At 39.3% G+C, this 16,338-nt stretch overlaps 3 protein-coding genes across 4 annotated transcripts; all 3 read left to right on the forward strand.

Annotated features, from left to right (window-relative positions):
- The first annotated feature begins 672 nt into the window (after nt 1-672).
- LOC122003063 (stearoyl-[acyl-carrier-protein] 9-desaturase, chloroplastic-like) lies at nt 673-5,118 on the forward strand. 2 transcript variants are annotated; one of them, XM_042558496.1, is made up of 6 exons: nt 673-1,043; nt 1,516-3,627; nt 3,707-4,061; nt 4,329-4,388; nt 4,480-4,542; nt 4,710-5,118. In XM_042558496.1, the coding sequence occupies exons 1-2, from the start codon at nt 816-818 to the stop codon at nt 2,080-2,082; spliced, it is 795 nt and encodes a 264-aa protein (XP_042414430.1). In that variant the 5' UTR covers nt 673-815; the 3' UTR covers nt 2,083-3,627; nt 3,707-4,061; nt 4,329-4,388; nt 4,480-4,542; nt 4,710-5,118. The 2 variants fall into 2 exon arrangements, with proteins under 2 accessions (XP_042414430.1, XP_042414431.1); XM_042558497.1 differs by having other exon boundaries at nt 1,516-3,609; nt 3,707-4,005.
- LOC121999804 lies at nt 3,387-4,613 on the forward strand. Its single transcript, XM_042554435.1, has 6 exons — nt 3,387-3,403; nt 3,545-3,609; nt 3,707-4,005; nt 4,329-4,388; nt 4,480-4,542; nt 4,587-4,613. The coding sequence occupies exons 1-6, from the start codon at nt 3,387-3,389 to the stop codon at nt 4,611-4,613; spliced, it is 531 nt and encodes a 176-aa protein (XP_042410369.1).
- A 2,940-nt stretch (nt 5,119-8,058) lies between the features above and the next one.
- LOC121999805 (stearoyl-[acyl-carrier-protein] 9-desaturase, chloroplastic-like) lies at nt 8,059-10,870 on the forward strand. Its single transcript, XM_042554437.1, has 3 exons — nt 8,059-8,183; nt 9,075-9,582; nt 10,083-10,870. The coding sequence occupies exons 1-3, from the start codon at nt 8,059-8,061 to the stop codon at nt 10,641-10,643; spliced, it is 1,194 nt and encodes a 397-aa protein (XP_042410371.1). The 3' UTR covers nt 10,644-10,870.
- The last annotated feature ends 5,468 nt before the right edge of the window (nt 10,871-16,338 follow it).

Below are 16,338 nucleotides of genomic sequence, written 5' to 3' on the forward strand. Positions count from 1 at the left end.
AGGAAAGACGGAAACTTTTAGGGTTTCGTGAGGTCATTTCCTTCGATCTTCTTCGACATGCCGTTCGAGTCCTCTATCTTCAATGGCTTCTCCAGTTCTTTGCCATTAGAAGAACTTAATTGGGGTGGAAAAATAAATTAATAAAATCAAAAAAGAAAAATAATTCCATTGTACTCCCTTAAGTTTACTAAATTTCAAAACTTCCTATCTATCCCCTATCATCTCGACTAAATGATATAGTTAGTTGCATAGGGAGAAACACTTACTCCTCTTATAAAAATTGTTAAGTCTTAATATATATAAAACGAAGGGAAATTTTAAATTTTAAACGTGCATTTTGACTTAAATAAGAATATATAACTATATATTTAAGATGGTGATGTCGAAATGCTTGACCATTGAAGAACAATATGCAATGGAGTTCTACCGAAATTCGTCTTCTACCTTACAGATATTTGTGGGGTTAAAATAAAATATTTCAAACTTTATGGATATAGATGTTTATTTATTTATTTATTTATTTATTTATGTGTAGTGTTGAAGCTCCTGAAAAGCACAACATTCCTTTGCCGCCTCGCCACAAGCACGAGGAAGTGACGCACACGCTGCCGCCGCAAAAGCTCGAGATCTTCAAAACCCTAGAAAAATGGGCGGAATCCAACCTCCTGCCTCGCCTCAAGCCCGTCGAGGAGTGCTGGCAGCCGACGGACCTGCTCCCCGACCCAGCCTCCGAGAGCTTCCACGAGGAGGTGGGGGAGCTCCGCCGCCGCTCCCGGGAGCTACCGGACGACTATCTCGTCTGCCTCGTCGGCGACATGGTCACGGAGGAGGCGCTGCCGACGTACCAGACCTTCCTCAACAACCTCGACGGCATCCGCGACGAGACGGGCGCGAGCCTCACGCCGTGGGCAGTCTGGACCAGGGCCTGGACGGCGGAGGAGAACCGCCACGGCGATCTGCTCAACAGGTACCTCTACCTCACCGGTCGCGTCGACATGAAGAAGATTGAGAAGACGATTCAGTACCTGATGCGCGCAGGAATGGTACACACGCTCTCTCTCTCTCTCCGATCGATGCTTGCCCCCCAATCGAATGATTTTGATCCAAGATTCCGCCCAATTTTTTGATCGTGACCCCTAAAGAAAGATTTTGATCTGGTTATATATATATATACCCTCCATGGAATGGTTTTGATTTGGTATTTTATCTACAAATCTGCCCAAATTTTGATCGATGCCCCAAAGGAAGATTTTGATTTGGCCGATCGATGCTTGCCCCCAATCGAATGATTTTGATTTGGTTTTTGATCCAAATTCCGCCAAGTTTTTTATCGTGAACCCCAAAGGAAGATTTTGACCTGGTTTTTTTGATAAAAGAAATCCTTCCAAATTTTGATCGAGACCCTCAATGGAATGATTTTGATTTCGTATTTTATCTGCAAATCTGCCCAAATTCTGTTCGAAAGGAAGATTTTGATTTGGTTGTTGATCAGAGGACTCCGGCCAAATTTTGCAGGATTTCCGGACGGAGAACAACCCGTACAGCGGCTTCATCTACACGTCGTTCCAGGAGCGGGCGACGTCGATCTCCCACGGCAACACCGCGCGGATGGCCAAGGCGCACGGCGACGCGGAGCTGGCGCGCATCTGCGGCACCATCGCGGCGGAGGAGAAGCGGCACGAGGCGGCGTACGCCATGATCGTAGAGAAGCTCTTCGAGGTGGACCCCGACGGAACCGTCCTCGCCTTCGCCGACCGAATGAGAAAGAAAGTCTCGATGCCGGCGTGCCTCATGTTCGACGGCCGCGACGGCGACCTCTTCTCCCACTTCTCCGCCGTCGCGCAGCGCGTGGGCGTCTACACCGCCAAGGACTACGCCGACATTCTCGAGTTCCTCATTCGCCGGTGGAAGGTCGAGGAGCTGCAGGGGCTGTCGTCGGAAGGAAGGGCAGCGCAGGAGTTCCTGAGCGGCCTGGCCCCGAAGATCAGGAGGCTCGACGAGAGGGTGCAGGCCAAGGCCAAGGACACGGCGGAGCACACCATGCCCTTTAGCTGGATCTTTGACAGGGAAGTCCAGCTCTAATCCTTCTTTTAAATCCCCATTATCGATCGTATTAAGACTAAAACACATCGTAAAACAAACAAAAAAAAGGAGCAGATGTTCGTGTATTCTCCTTTGAACTGCAGAACGTGCAATTCGGATTCTCTATATATTCTAGTCGATTCCGTGTATTCGTCTATGGTTTAATCATAAACATGCTGATGTAGTAGATATATATACCTTTGTCAAAGGATCCGGCGGTGCCTCACGGTCTCTTGTTTTGGTTTAAAAAGTTCGTTCTTTCTCTTTGAGAAAGTGGAGTCCTTTTGTTGTTTTCTTAGATTTTCTAATCTGCTGGGGAAGGAGTTGGTCTACTATTGGTGCAAGTCCCAATTCAAAGTGATTATGGACCTGTTCAATTGAATTAATTGAATTGGATGTCCATTCTTGAAAGGTGTATGAACTCATCGTTTAGAATTTCTTCCAATGTTTATTCTAGCAGATTAACATCTTGATTTGTGTTCGAGCATTGGAAATTCTGAATATGTTTGGATTTACTTCTTTTGCGTTTGTTTAGCCAGAGAATGATGGGATTTGCCCTTCAGCTTCATCATAAAGATTCAAAGGCTTCTGATTTTGCTTTAAATCATGGATTATAGGTTCATAGCATCATTATCCCTTAGGATAAAGAATTTGCGGGTCTGTTCTTCTGAGAACATATACAGCCAAATCACTATACATCATTCTCGTACATGGGAGAATTCGAATCTTTCATCTGAACTCTGGAATTACTAATTTCTACTGAAGTTATGAAAATCAGATCATGGAAGCCAAGCACATAACGATTGTTCTTGTTTGATAACACAAGGAGAACACACAACATCTTTTTGTAATGTTGCCGTGTGGTACATCAGGGAACAAATTTTCCAACTATTTAACTTGCCTTACAATTCATTCATGATTAACTCTTGAGGAATTACTAACTCCTGAGGAATTATGATCCTTCCAAATTCACTCTCGTGTGTTTGTATGGAACAAGTCAACATAGTGGCAGTTTTCTTGGTTCATAGTTCTATAGTGATGATTGTATTTGATTGCAGGCTTTCAGCCTTGTATAACAATAGATTAGCTTTTCCCTTTTTTTTTTAGTGATTCCTTTGTTCTTTCATACTAAAGCAATTCCTTCAAGTCTTTAGAACAAGAACTTGCAACAATCCTTCAAAATATTTAAGCACATAAATCTTGCAATGCTTCGGAGCTAGCATTCTTTCTAGCTTGGTTTATACAACTTAGTATGTTCATAATGGCAACTTCATAGGAAGTGTGTCTTAAAATTGGAATAACACATGATGTTGAACTACAAGTAATTGAATCATCTATGGTTATCAATTATTGATATGCATGATTCTAACTAGAAGCCTACTTATCTTTTATGCAAAATTGCAAACTAAAACTTCAGCTTTTCCATTCTATTCTTCTGCTGATCTGTGGATTTTTCATGCAGGCAATGCTTTAGGGAACGGCCATGCAGAAATGATTCCTTAAAGGATAATAGACCTGTAGTTTCATGTATAATATATTGAAGATGTAAATTTTTTATTAGATAACAGTTCTTTTATTAGTTTGTTATCACACTTGCATTGACTTTGTTTCAATTTAAATACAGATAAACTCCATGCTGAAGACCTTCGGCATAAGCTTCGAAGAAAAGGTCTGCAGCAGCAGCCAGTTTCAAGATCATACCTTCCATGGAAATTGATACCTGGAAGTGGAACTACGCATCAACGATCTGTCAAATTTGACAAGTTAGCTTCAGCACTTCATCAACAGCCAATTGAAAGCGAGAAATTAGCTGGATATAAGCACCAACTGGCTGCGAGCAGCAATTTACTCAAATATAAGGCAGTAGCTGAACCTCCACTGAATCCTGTCCCAGCCTCATTGAACAAAATCTCACAGAAAGAGGTGTAGATATTCCTTTTTCAATTAAGAAGTCCAACTGACAACTCTTTTTTCCTTTGGTAATTGCCAACTTGTATCCTATTTTGCATTAATTTGCGATAACTAACTATTGTTGTCCTTTTTCAATCAATGTTTGTTTCTTGGACTTCCACTCTTTCATTCCCAATCTTCATGGTTTGCCTAAAGAAAACAACCTGTGTGGTATTATCGAACAATTACATGTCACTAGTCGTGTACTTGTATGCTGTTCGTGATGAATTTTTGTATCTGATTCTTCATCTTATTCTCCAATTAATACTAAGACAGCTCCATTTTTCTCTTTGCAGACGGAACTTTCAGTCGACAGAGGTCTAGAGAAATATTCGATGACATTCAAGGTAGAAGAGGTAGGCATCCTAAATATCTAACTTTTGTTCCTCAGGAACGAACGATATTTTGTTAACTCATGCAGATTTTTTTTAAACATTGCTTGCACAGGTCGATATGCCATCTCTTAAACACATGACAGATGACGATTTAAAGACAATAGGCCTTCCTATGGTAATCCTTTCGTTTCCAGTGTTCTCGTGAATAACTTGTTACAGGATTTTCTTTTCCGAATAGACGATTAAATAAAAGAAAATAGACTGAAATTGTGTGATATAAACTATATAAATTTAAAAAAAAAATAAGATTGTTTTATAACTCATCCATATGTACACTTGCAGGGCCCTAGGAAAAAGATTCTGTTGGCTCTCAGACCCAAAACACAGGGCTGCTAGTAACAACTTGGTCATCTCAAATGGAATGATGAAGCCTCCAATTGATCTTTCTGGCTGCTGTGCATGGATATACTGATGATTTCGACTCGGGATGAGTCGATTGTGTTTGACCTCTGCTCATCGCTAGCGTCCCTCCTTTGGCCGCAGCTCTCTGCCAACTGATCCTTGCCATTCCGGCATCGAAAGCGTATACAGCAATGTGCTTGCAGCTGTATCTTCACTTGCTAACACTTCAATTCTCTTAGGATTCGACTGTTGTTAGATCACTTTGCTATATAGAAATTGCAATTTTGAATATATTTATTGTAGGATTATTTGTTAAATTATATTTAATTTATTTAAATTATTTCAGTCAGTCAATTAATATGGTTGAAGAGAAGTCTTAGCGTAATAATAAAGTTATTATCATGTGTGATCTCGTGTCACATGTCTGTGTACTCTTTCTCAATATCTAATATTGATGAGAGCTTAACAGTTTTGAATCAGTTGAGATTCAAAACCGCGTCTGTTTTATTGTCTTTAAAATAACATTTCATTTTCCTCTCTGTTTTATTGTAGCAGTTGTAATATTTTAATTGTTATAATATAATATTGTTTATTATGGACTAGAGATGAAATATTCCTATGGTAATGACTATTATAATGTAATATTGATTAAAATTGAAATGTTTATGTTAACAGTGTAGAACAAATATTATCACGAATAAAAATGATTGGAGGTGGAATAGGACGTTGGTTTAATGATAAACAAAAGAAGATGTACTTTTTGATTAATATTATTTTAAGAGTAAATTGCTTTCGTGATGAACTATTGGCACCAGTCCGACGTATTTTTGGAGATAAACAAAGGAAAAAATTTTAAGGAAAAATTAAGGATAAACATATAAAGTCGTAATCTATCATTTCATTTTTTTGAGTCACTTTATGTATTTGTCCTTGAATTTTTTTTTAAGCATATCATTTTTCTTTATTTTTATGGACCGAGGATAGATAAACAAAGAGGTGAATCTATTTTAAATATATAATATGAATTCCGACGATGCAAAGTTGGTAAATCTCGGCCTACTAGGCAAGAGAGTAAGTCGAAATATAGTAAAGTAAAGATGGGTATTTTTGGAGAAAAAAAATTATATGTTTTTTTTTACAATAACAATAATAAAGAGACCCTGTTTTTTTTTTTAAAAAAGGAGAGTTAGATGTTATTTAGCTTTCAATAAATACCATGTGGATGCATTGATTAGCTTGTAGGGCAAAAGAAGCATTGAATGCAACTTTTCTTTTAGGGTTCGATGTTTAAATAAACTTTTTTTTTTCAGAATTTTATTATATCACATTAATAATATAAAAATTTATTAAAATATTTCTAATGGTCAAATCTCTAAATGAATTGTTTTTATGATTTCATTCATAGCATAGCATGAGTTGCATGACTTCATGCATATTGCATCAAATTCAAGATAAAAAAAATAGATTTGTGTTTTACAACATGAAATTACTGACGTGTCTTTCACTTGTCTTTACGGTCGTTAGATGGGCGTATTATGTTCAATCAGACTTATAGTCCGATCGATGAGGGTGGTAGGCTAGATAATTTAGCATTTAACTCTTATCCTCAGGTAAGTCGTGTATGACGACTGTTCAGGTGATTTGGTCGGTTTTTCATGTCCGACCGAATCTAGAGGTCTGCTTGGTCATTTGAAGTTCACTGTCTCGTAGTCTATCCGATCCTACGATTTTGATCGTCTGACTTTAACTTACACGTCAACCGATTTTCACTGCTTGAATCCATTTTTGGAGATCTTTCTTTATGATTGTATCAATATTGATTAATCCTCATTAACTATAGACAGTATTAAATTATACTAGTTACAAATAATAATTGGTATTTTATTTCTAATCAACACCCATTGACAATTTTTATTGTAGAAGCTCGTAGCAATTATAACTACACAGTTGTAGTTATAACATCGTAACTACTATACTTATGGAATAGTTATTTGATCGTAACAATAATAATTGCGTAGAAGTTTTCATTGTTATAACGACAATAGAAATAAGTATAATGAAAGGACACCCTTTTTGATCGTTTCTAACAAGGCGTCCTTTTTATTTTTACCCTAAGATTTAAGTGAGGTGTTTTAATTATTATTTTGAAAATAAAGGGAGTTTTTTTTTAAACGTTATTCTAAATATACAATAGTCGTTAAGGCTGTTAGTTAAAAATATAGACACGGAGGAACATTAATAATACACTAACATTCATTTAATTATTTAAAAACTCTCGGATCCCTTTCTATTAGACATTGTCTTAAGTATGATTTAGATCGTTATCACAAATATAACGCTCTCATTCGAGAGGTGTCAAATGGATGTAGACCTACCCAACCCAATATCAAACTGTGCTCGGTTCGATCTTGGTATGAATCGGTTAAATCATGTCAGCCGTAACATTATTTGTAAGGTTGTAAACAAGTCGAGCCGAGTAAATATTGAGATGTTTAAAATTAAATCTAAAATGAATCAAGTGATTAAAATAATTGTAAAAATTTAACTTGGTTTATTTGTATATGGACTTAACTTTAGTTTATTTGATTCTTTAAAATTTTTTACTTGTTTAATTAGTTATTGATGTGATGATAAAAAGGGATCCCTCAAGGTAAGCCCAAGCATCGAAAATCGATTGACATAGAGGACAAAGTCAAATGGTCAAACTCACAGGGTCAAATGCAACACGAGACTACAGAATGCGGATCAGGTAAAGTTGGTCGAACGGGCCTTGAAAGCTTGAGAAGTGTTGACTTGACCATCCGAGCGGTTGTCCTTCCCACTTACAACCGAGGTTAAGAGTCAAATTATCCGATTCACCACCCCGACCAATCGGACCTTAAGTTCGATCGGACGTAATATGTCTCTCCGATGATAATAGAGCCGAGCGAAGAACAGGTCGACCGCTTCATTATGTACGATCGAACTGGTGACGTTTCGATCAAGCGGCCTCCGATCGACCTATATCAAAACTCATATACATATTTTATCGTACTCTTTTAAATATTTATATAGTTGACAACATAAATATCCTACAAATAAATCCTATTTTAAAAATTTCTAACCTATCACATAATGAATTTACATGTGAAAATTGAACACCAAAATTATTTATAAAGTTATATTCATTTACGGTCTTAAGTATTTATCAGAGAACAGTTAGAGCGAAATGGTAATTTCCAGGAACCGCTGGCTTCGCGCCCTTTAAATTCCCCGCCTAGGCAGAGCACCGGAAGCACAGACACCAGCGATGGCGTTCATGACGGTGGCCTTCCCCTCCCAGCTCTCATTCGCCAGGGCCATGGGAAATATCACCGGCGTTAGCAAGGTCTCCACGACCTCCTCCGTCCACTTCGCCGCTTCCGCCGCTACACAGTGATCTCCCTTTTCTTTTCCTTTCTTTTCTTTTTCTTTCTCCTGTTGAATCTGCTAAGTTTCTCTCTCGCCGGAGCTAGGACTGTTTTCCGGCGAGCAGGATACGGAATCTGTTTGGACGGTTTCATGCATGCTGTTGCTTTTTGATTTTCTTATGCACCTCCCGTCGCCGCGTTCAGACTATTTCCCGGCGACTCGGATGTTTTGTAACGTTGTTTCCTTTTCCCCTTTCTGCGCACCTTTCTGCCTCCGCCGCCGAGTCCGGCGGAAGCTTTTCTCTCGCCGGCGCTGGGACCGTTTCCGGCGATCTTCTGGTTTCAGGTTGCTGCTTTTTGATGCTCCTAAGCTGGATTCGGAGGAAAGACGGAAACTTTTAGGGTTTCGTGAGGTCATTTCCTTCGATCTTCTTCGACATGCCGTTCGAGTCCTCTATCTTCAATGGCTTCTCCAGTTCTTTGCCATTAGAAGAACTTAATTGCGGTGGAAAATTAAATTAATAAAATCAAAAAAGAAAAATAATTCATTGTACTCCCTTAAGTTTACTAAATTTCAAAACTTCCTATCTAACCGCCTATCATCTGGACTAAATTATATAGTTAGTTGCATAGGGAGAAACACTTACTCCTCTTATGAAAATTGTTAAGTATTAATATATATAAAACGAAGGGAAATTTTAAATTTTAAACGTGCATTTTGACTTAAATAAGAATATATAACTATATATTTAAGATGGTGATGTCGAAATGCTTGACCATTGAAGAACAATATGCAATGGAGTTCTACCGAAATTCGTCTTCTACCTTACAGATATTTGTGGGGTTAAAATAAAATATTTCAAACTTTATGGATATAGATGTTTATTTATTTATTTATTTATTTATTTATGTGTAGTGTTGAAGCTCCTGAAAAGCACAACATTCCTTTGCCGCCTCGCCACAAGCACGAGGAAGTGACGCACACGCTGCCGCCGCAAAAGCTCGAGATCTTCAAAACCCTAGAAAAATGGGCGGAATCCAACCTCCTGCCTCGCCTCAAGCCCGTCGAGGAGTGCTGGCAGCCGACGGACCTGCTCCCCGACCCAGCCTCCGAGAGCTTCCACGAGGAGGTGGGGGAGCTCCGCCGCCGCTCCCGGGAGCTACCGGACGACTATCTCGTCTGCCTCGTCGGCGACATGGTCACGGAGGAGGCGCTGCCGACGTACCAGACCTTCCTCAACAACCTCGACGGCATCCGCGACGAGACGGGCGCGAGCCTCACGCCGTGGGCAGTCTGGACCAGGGCCTGGACGGCGGAGGAGAACCGCCACGGCGATCTGCTCAACAGGTACCTCTACCTCACCGGTCGCGTCGACATGAAGAAGATTGAGAAGACGATTCAGTACCTGATGCGCGCAGGAATGGTACACACGCTCTCTCTCTCTCTCCGATCGATGCTTGCCCCCCAATCGAATGATTTTGATCCAAGATTCCGCCCAATGTTTTGATCGTGAACCCTAAAGAAATATGTTGATCTGTTTTTTATATATATAAAAGAAATCCGTCCATATTTTGATCGATACCCTCGATGGAATGGTGTTGATTTGGTATTTTATCTACAAATCTGCCCAAATTTTGATCGATGCCCAAAGGAAGATTTTGATTTGGCCGATCGATGTTTGCCCCCAATCGAATGATTTTGATTTGGTTTTTTTATCCAAATTCCGTCTAATTTTTTTATCGTGAACCCCAAAGGAAAATTTTGATCTGGTTCTTTGATAGAAGAAATCCTTCCAAAGTTTGATCGATACCCTCGATGGAATGATTTTGATTTGGTATTTTATCTACAAATCTGCCGAAATTCTGTTCGAAAGGAAGATTTTGATTTGGTTGTTGATCAGAGGACTCCGGCCAAAATTTGCAGGATTTCCGGACGGAGAACAACCCGTACAGCGGCTTCATCTACACGTCGTTCCAGGAGCGGGCGACGTCGATCTCCCACGGCAACACCGCGCGGATGGCCAAGGCGCACGGCGACGCGGAGCTGGCGCGCATCTGCGGCACCATCGCGGCGGAGGAGAAGCGGCACGAGGCGGCGTACGCCATGATCGTAGAGAAGCTCTTCGAGGTGGACCCCGACGGAACCGTCCTCGCCTTCGCCGACCGAATGAGAAAGAAAGTCTCGATGCCGGCGTGCCTCATGTTCGACGGCCGCGACGGCGACCTCTTCTCCCACTTCTCCGCCGTCGCGCAGCGCGTGGGCGTCTACACCGCCAAGGACTACGCCGACATTCTCGAGTTCCTCATTCGCCGGTGGAAGGTCGAGGAGCTGCAGGGGCTGTCGCCGGAGGGAAGGGCAGCGCAGGAGTTCCTGTGCGGCCTGGCCCCGAAGATCAGGAGGGTCGACGAGAGGGTGCAGGCCAAGGACACGGCGGCGCACACCATGGCCTTTAGCTGGATCTTTGACAGGAAAGTCCAGCTCTAATCCTTCTTTTAAATCACCATTATCGATCGTATTAAGACTAAAACACATCGTAAAACAAAAAAAAAAAAAAAAACAGATGTTCGTGTATTCTCCTTTGAACGGCAGAACGTGCAATTCGGATTCTCTATATATTCTAGTCTATTCCGTGTGTTCGTCTATGGTTTAATCATAAACATGCTGATGTAGTAGAAATATATACCTTTATCAAAGGATCCGGCGTTGCCTCACGGTCTCTTGTTTTGGTTTAAAAAGTTCGTTCTTTCTCTTTGAGAAAGTGGAGTCCTTTTGTTGTTTTCTTAGATTTTCTAATCTCCTGGGGAAGGAGTTGGTCTGCTATTGGTGCAAGTCCCAATTCAAAGAGATTATGGACCTGTTCAATTGAATTTATTGAATTCGATGTCCATTCTTGAAAGGCGTATGAACTCATCGTTTAGAATTTCTTCCACCGTTTGTTCTAGCAGATTAACATCTTGATTTGTGTTCGAGCTTTGGAAATTCTGAAAATGTTTGGATTTACTTCTTTTGAGTTTGTTAGCCAGAGAATGATGGGTGATTCCGTCCGGAAGCTGAGTCAGTTGAAGGCGGACCCTGTTGTACTGGAAGCTGACGAAAAGTCACTGAAGGGTTGAATCTACCGGGTACCCCCTGGAAAGGTTCGCACGGGTGGCCGTCGGAGAGAGTTCCACCTGTTGAGCATAATTCTTCCCCAAGAGGTCAATAGGATCGACAGTTACGACTCGACTAAAAAACTTTGGGAAAAGTTTCTAGAGCTTCACAAAGGGACCTCAGAAGTTAAACTCACAAGAAGGGATTTGATCTGGAATCAACTCAGCAACCTCTGAATGGAAAAAGAAGAATTGGCAGCTCATCTACATGCAAGAATCAAGGAGCTGATCACCAGACTTGTGAACCTCGAAGAAATGGTAACGAATCGGGACTCGCTAAGGTATGTGTTAAATGCTCTTCCGAGAACACCTGAGTGGATATCTACAGTGGACTCCTTCTACATCTCCAAGGAGCTCGAGGTAATTGTTAAAGATCAGTGGTCGGCTAAAACGGGGGTTGAATATCTTAGACACCCCCAAGTCGATTACTTCTCTACAATTCGTTAGTTGCGTAGCGAAATAAAAACTAAAGCAATATAAGTAATAAGAATGAACACAAACTCTAATACGTTAATGTAACATGGTTTGGAGATTGCTTGCTCCTACTTCACGGCTTGTTCATGAGGTGGACGGACCCTTAATCCTTCTGTGGATAAGTTCTCGGCAATCTCAAGTTAGAGTTTACTCCTTATCGATGAAGTACAACCTCTCACAACGCACGCTTCTTCTTTTACAAGATGGAGATTAAGAGTAGGAAGAAGAGTATGACTTGTAAGCTTTGGCAATGACTTAGGAGTTTTACAATGATAATTAGTAACATCTTTCATGTCCCAAAACTTTCCTTAAATAAGAGGAGAGAGTTGAACGCAAGGTTAACTCATCTCGACACCGGTCGACTGGTCCATGTAGTCGTTGGGCACAGCCAACGACTCTTCGCAGAATCCGGAATTTTGCCAATGTTCACCAACGACTTTACACCAATCAATTGATATAAACACTAATTGACTGATCCCTTCAGCCGTCGGGCATAGAGACTCTTTGTGCTCTCGTCAAATTGGATCAGTTGATTAGTCTTAGTACCAGTCGACTGATCCCTTACGTTTACTCACACTCATCCTCTCCGAAATCGCCCTTTGAAACCTTTTTCCTCAACATTTGTCCCTAAGATGCACTCGAGCTCGTGGCTCCTCTCCGTGTCATCCTTAGCGTTGCCTTGAAATCCGCTTCCCTTGGCTCTACTTCGTTGCTCCTTGTCTGGCAATCCCTCGAATGCACCATCCTTCACTGATTTCATGGACTTGAGCCATAGGATGAGATTTTCCCATAACTTGGTCGCACCAAGTTCCTCACGTGTTTCACCAATCTAAGTCATGCATGACTTAAAACACATATCAAAATAATATGAAATCTAACTTAAACTCTTTGACACATACATCAAAATCTATGATCGTTACCCGATTAAACCTAGGTCGATTGCTCCTATAGTAATTACTTTAGAAAATTTATTTTCCAAGTTGAAATTACGCAAATCGAGATGTGAAGGTTTAAGAAATAAAGAAGAAAAATGAATTCAGAACCTAACACTCAAAGCCAAGGAGATCGAGCCGGAGTCAGAATTATCGCTCGACGAAAACGAAAAATCCTACATAGTAAGAAAATTTGGTAAATTTTTTACAACTAATAATTTTGATAATAAAAAGGCAATGAGGCAACTCTGAAGTATACATCAAGGACAACTACTTAAAATTGAAGAAAAGGGAGAAGAAAAAGACAAATGGCAAGATGGGCAAATAACAAAAATCTAAAAGTCATTTGGGATAAGTTGTCGTTAGAGTCCAAGATCAAGGCCTAAGCTAGACTTGCACTTATGACAAATCATCAAGAAGATGAAAACAAAAAAAACATATACGAGAAAAGCATCGAGAGCAACGATGAAAGGGGAGTTTTGAACAATGACACGATAAGTGAGGTATGACTCTTACCTCCCGACCATCTTTAAAATACAATTAAGATGTTATCTAAGAATCTATGTAAAAATAGGACTAAATATTGAAAGTCAAAGAAAGATTATGCATGTTTATTAGAACAACTTCAAAATTGAAAGCGGAAATGCTAAACTAAAAAAAGAAATATAATTATTGAAAAAGAATTATGAATACTCTAATTCGAATATTTCACTGATATCAAATTTTAGAAATACTGGAGATTAAAGTGGTATAATAGAAATTATAGGGGTAAAATTATAAAAGTACTAAAAAATTATATTTCTAGAAAATACTTAATAAATTCAGTAGGCAGATTATGCTTAATTTAGTTAAATTTATTTCTTTGAAAATTGAAGATATTATCTGAAAAAAAATTCAAAAATTTTTGCACATCATATTATATATCTTTTATAAATTTATTAACGAAAATCTAATTTTTAAAATTTAAATTATTTTTTGAAAGTTCACTTTTTTAAAAAATAAAATTTTATGGATAAATATTATATTTCATATGCTAGAAAAAATGGCATGATTTTTTAAAGTGTAAAAGAATTTTTAAATACTAAATTTGAAAAAATACGCATCTTTGTCTCAAAATATTTATTTTGATAATGAAAAAAATAATATGTTTGTAAAATTTTTTATACTGATACAAAAACTTATCTTAAACATTGACAAAAATTTCTAATATTTTTCAAAAATTTCTAATATTTTTCAAAAAATTCTAATATTTTTCAAAAAATTAAATAATTTTTAAATTATTTTTGAAAATATGAGACTTAATACTGAAAAAGTAATTCCTTTGTGAATTAATTTCAGTAAAAAAACACAACTTCGGCATGGTTCTATAGGACCCCTAGAAAAAAATTTAGATTTTTTTTTTCTTATTTTGCTTACTTTTCTCTTATTTTTTTTTATGTGATTAAAGGGAAGAATAACTAGATGTTAAGTTTAAAAGGTGGTTTTATTGCATTTAATACTTGCACTTAAATATCATATTTAGGTTATACTTGTTTTTTTACTTGTTTGTTTAACCCTAACCTTAATTCGGGTTGATACATATCAAAAATTGAATATTGTAAGTTCCCTAGGTTAGTTTTGATATAATTAATCAAGTTAAATTAAGTTCTGTATTGTTTTAATGTCTTGTGTCTAAGTGTGCAGGAACTTAGAAACACAATAAGTCGAGCGGAAGACGAGACAAGCGAGAATGGTGGCATTGTAAATGAGTCGATGAGCTCGGTACATCTTTGGGACGAAAAGCTAAGGAAGAATATACTAGTGGACGAGAAGGATGTGCGCGGAGCATTCGAGGGATGAGAAGCTGAGGAGGAGTCTGCTCAAGGAGAAGGTCGTAATTGGATTCGGGTGAACTCAACTCCGGATGACCGAAGCATCATCCACACGGAAGGAAGTTGACTTTTGGAGTTAGCAAGACCCTAGGCATCTCGGCTGTGTGGAGGCACCTCAAGCACAAGCGCTAAGGCGTCTCTGAAGTCCTTGGAGGTGCCTCTAAAGTGGCAAAGTCGTTGGTTGACCATTGCTAAGCGGATAAGAGGCGCACTGCATCCTTTTAGGGATGTCTCCAAATAGTGGTAACTTATCTCAGGAGGTTATAAAATACCACTTGGATATAGAAATTAGACAACAACTGTCATGCCCGAGAGATATATTTGTCCAACGGAATGGGCAGTACTCTCTAGTGACAATAATATACAATACAATATGGTATGAGTGCATAAAACAGATAATTACATAGTGGAAGATAAAATATAACGATAATAATATCGAAAACATAAATGACTATGTGTCGACATGGCTTAACACAACAATTATAAATACACCACAATATTAAAATCCACTAACAAACCAAAATGCAAATACAAAGCAATAAGACAACGTGAAAAACACAATCTCAAGAGTGATGTGAGACTGGCAACCAGGACCTCTGAGCGACACGACACATCTTCTACCTGCTAATCTAGAAATAAAAGGGAAAGCAAGGAATAGTGAGTACAAAATACTTAGTGAATATAAGACAGATAGTGCATGATCAATACAGTGTTAAGAGATCAAAAGAAATATAGTCTCAGGTAAAATACTTATCATAAGTGTAAAAGCACCAATATAATCATCTGCTAATCACAAGTCTAACCAACAACATAAAACTCCACTAACCTACTCAACCAGGTATAACCAACAAATCGAGAGTACATACAATACATCCAAATCTACATAAACAAATACATAATCGATATATAACAAGCATATAACAAACATTGTAAAAGAAACGCTCTACCACGGATGGTCCCGTGGACAGTTAGAGTAAATAACTAGTCACTGTCCGCGGGAGAACGTTCTACCATGGATGGTCCCGTGGATGAATAGGATGAGGTAGCTATCTAGCTCCCCTATCACTGACTGCGAGAGGACACTCTATCACGGATGGTCTCGTGGGATCAAGATATGTAAACAGTCACTATCTAGGGAAGAACGTGTTGGAGCAATCTAGGTGCCCTAGGTTTTGATGTTTAGGCAAAGGTTTAAGTTAGGTCTATTGTTGTATTTGATATGCATTGTGAATGTACAGGATACATGTACACCAAGGAAAGTCCAAGTATAATCTTAGCAAAGGAGAAAAGTCCAAGTATGAGTATTGGCGATGTAAGTCCAAGTATGTAGTCTTGGCAATGTTAGTCCAAGTATGACTTGGCAATGGATGAAGTCCCGGAGGTGATGAGCCTCTTGGCAAAGGAAGACTCGACAATACGGACAAGGCTGAAGGAAGCTCCAAAAGGCAAGACGTGAATGATAGAGAGACATCCAAGCGACGTGAGGCTGATGGAGGAGGCTAGAAGGCTAGGTCTAGGTTGGTCGGGCAAGAATGAGTGCTGAGTGATTGTACTCAGGGCAACATCCTACGGTTTTAGGATTTACTATAGCAGTACAATAGCGACATTGTAGCAGTACTGCAATGACACAGCAACAGTACTGATGTGACATTGTAGCAGCATTATAGCAATCGACTGGTTACTGTAGCAGTCGACCGGTACACTGTAGTAGTCGACTGGTAATCGACCGTTGGATAACGGTCAGCTTCATTTA

The sequence above is a fragment of the Zingiber officinale genome, chromosome 7A (genome assembly GCF_018446385.1).
Source record: "Zingiber officinale cultivar Zhangliang chromosome 7A, Zo_v1.1, whole genome shotgun sequence".
NCBI classification, from domain to species: domain Eukaryota; kingdom Viridiplantae; phylum Streptophyta; class Magnoliopsida; order Zingiberales; family Zingiberaceae; genus Zingiber; species Zingiber officinale.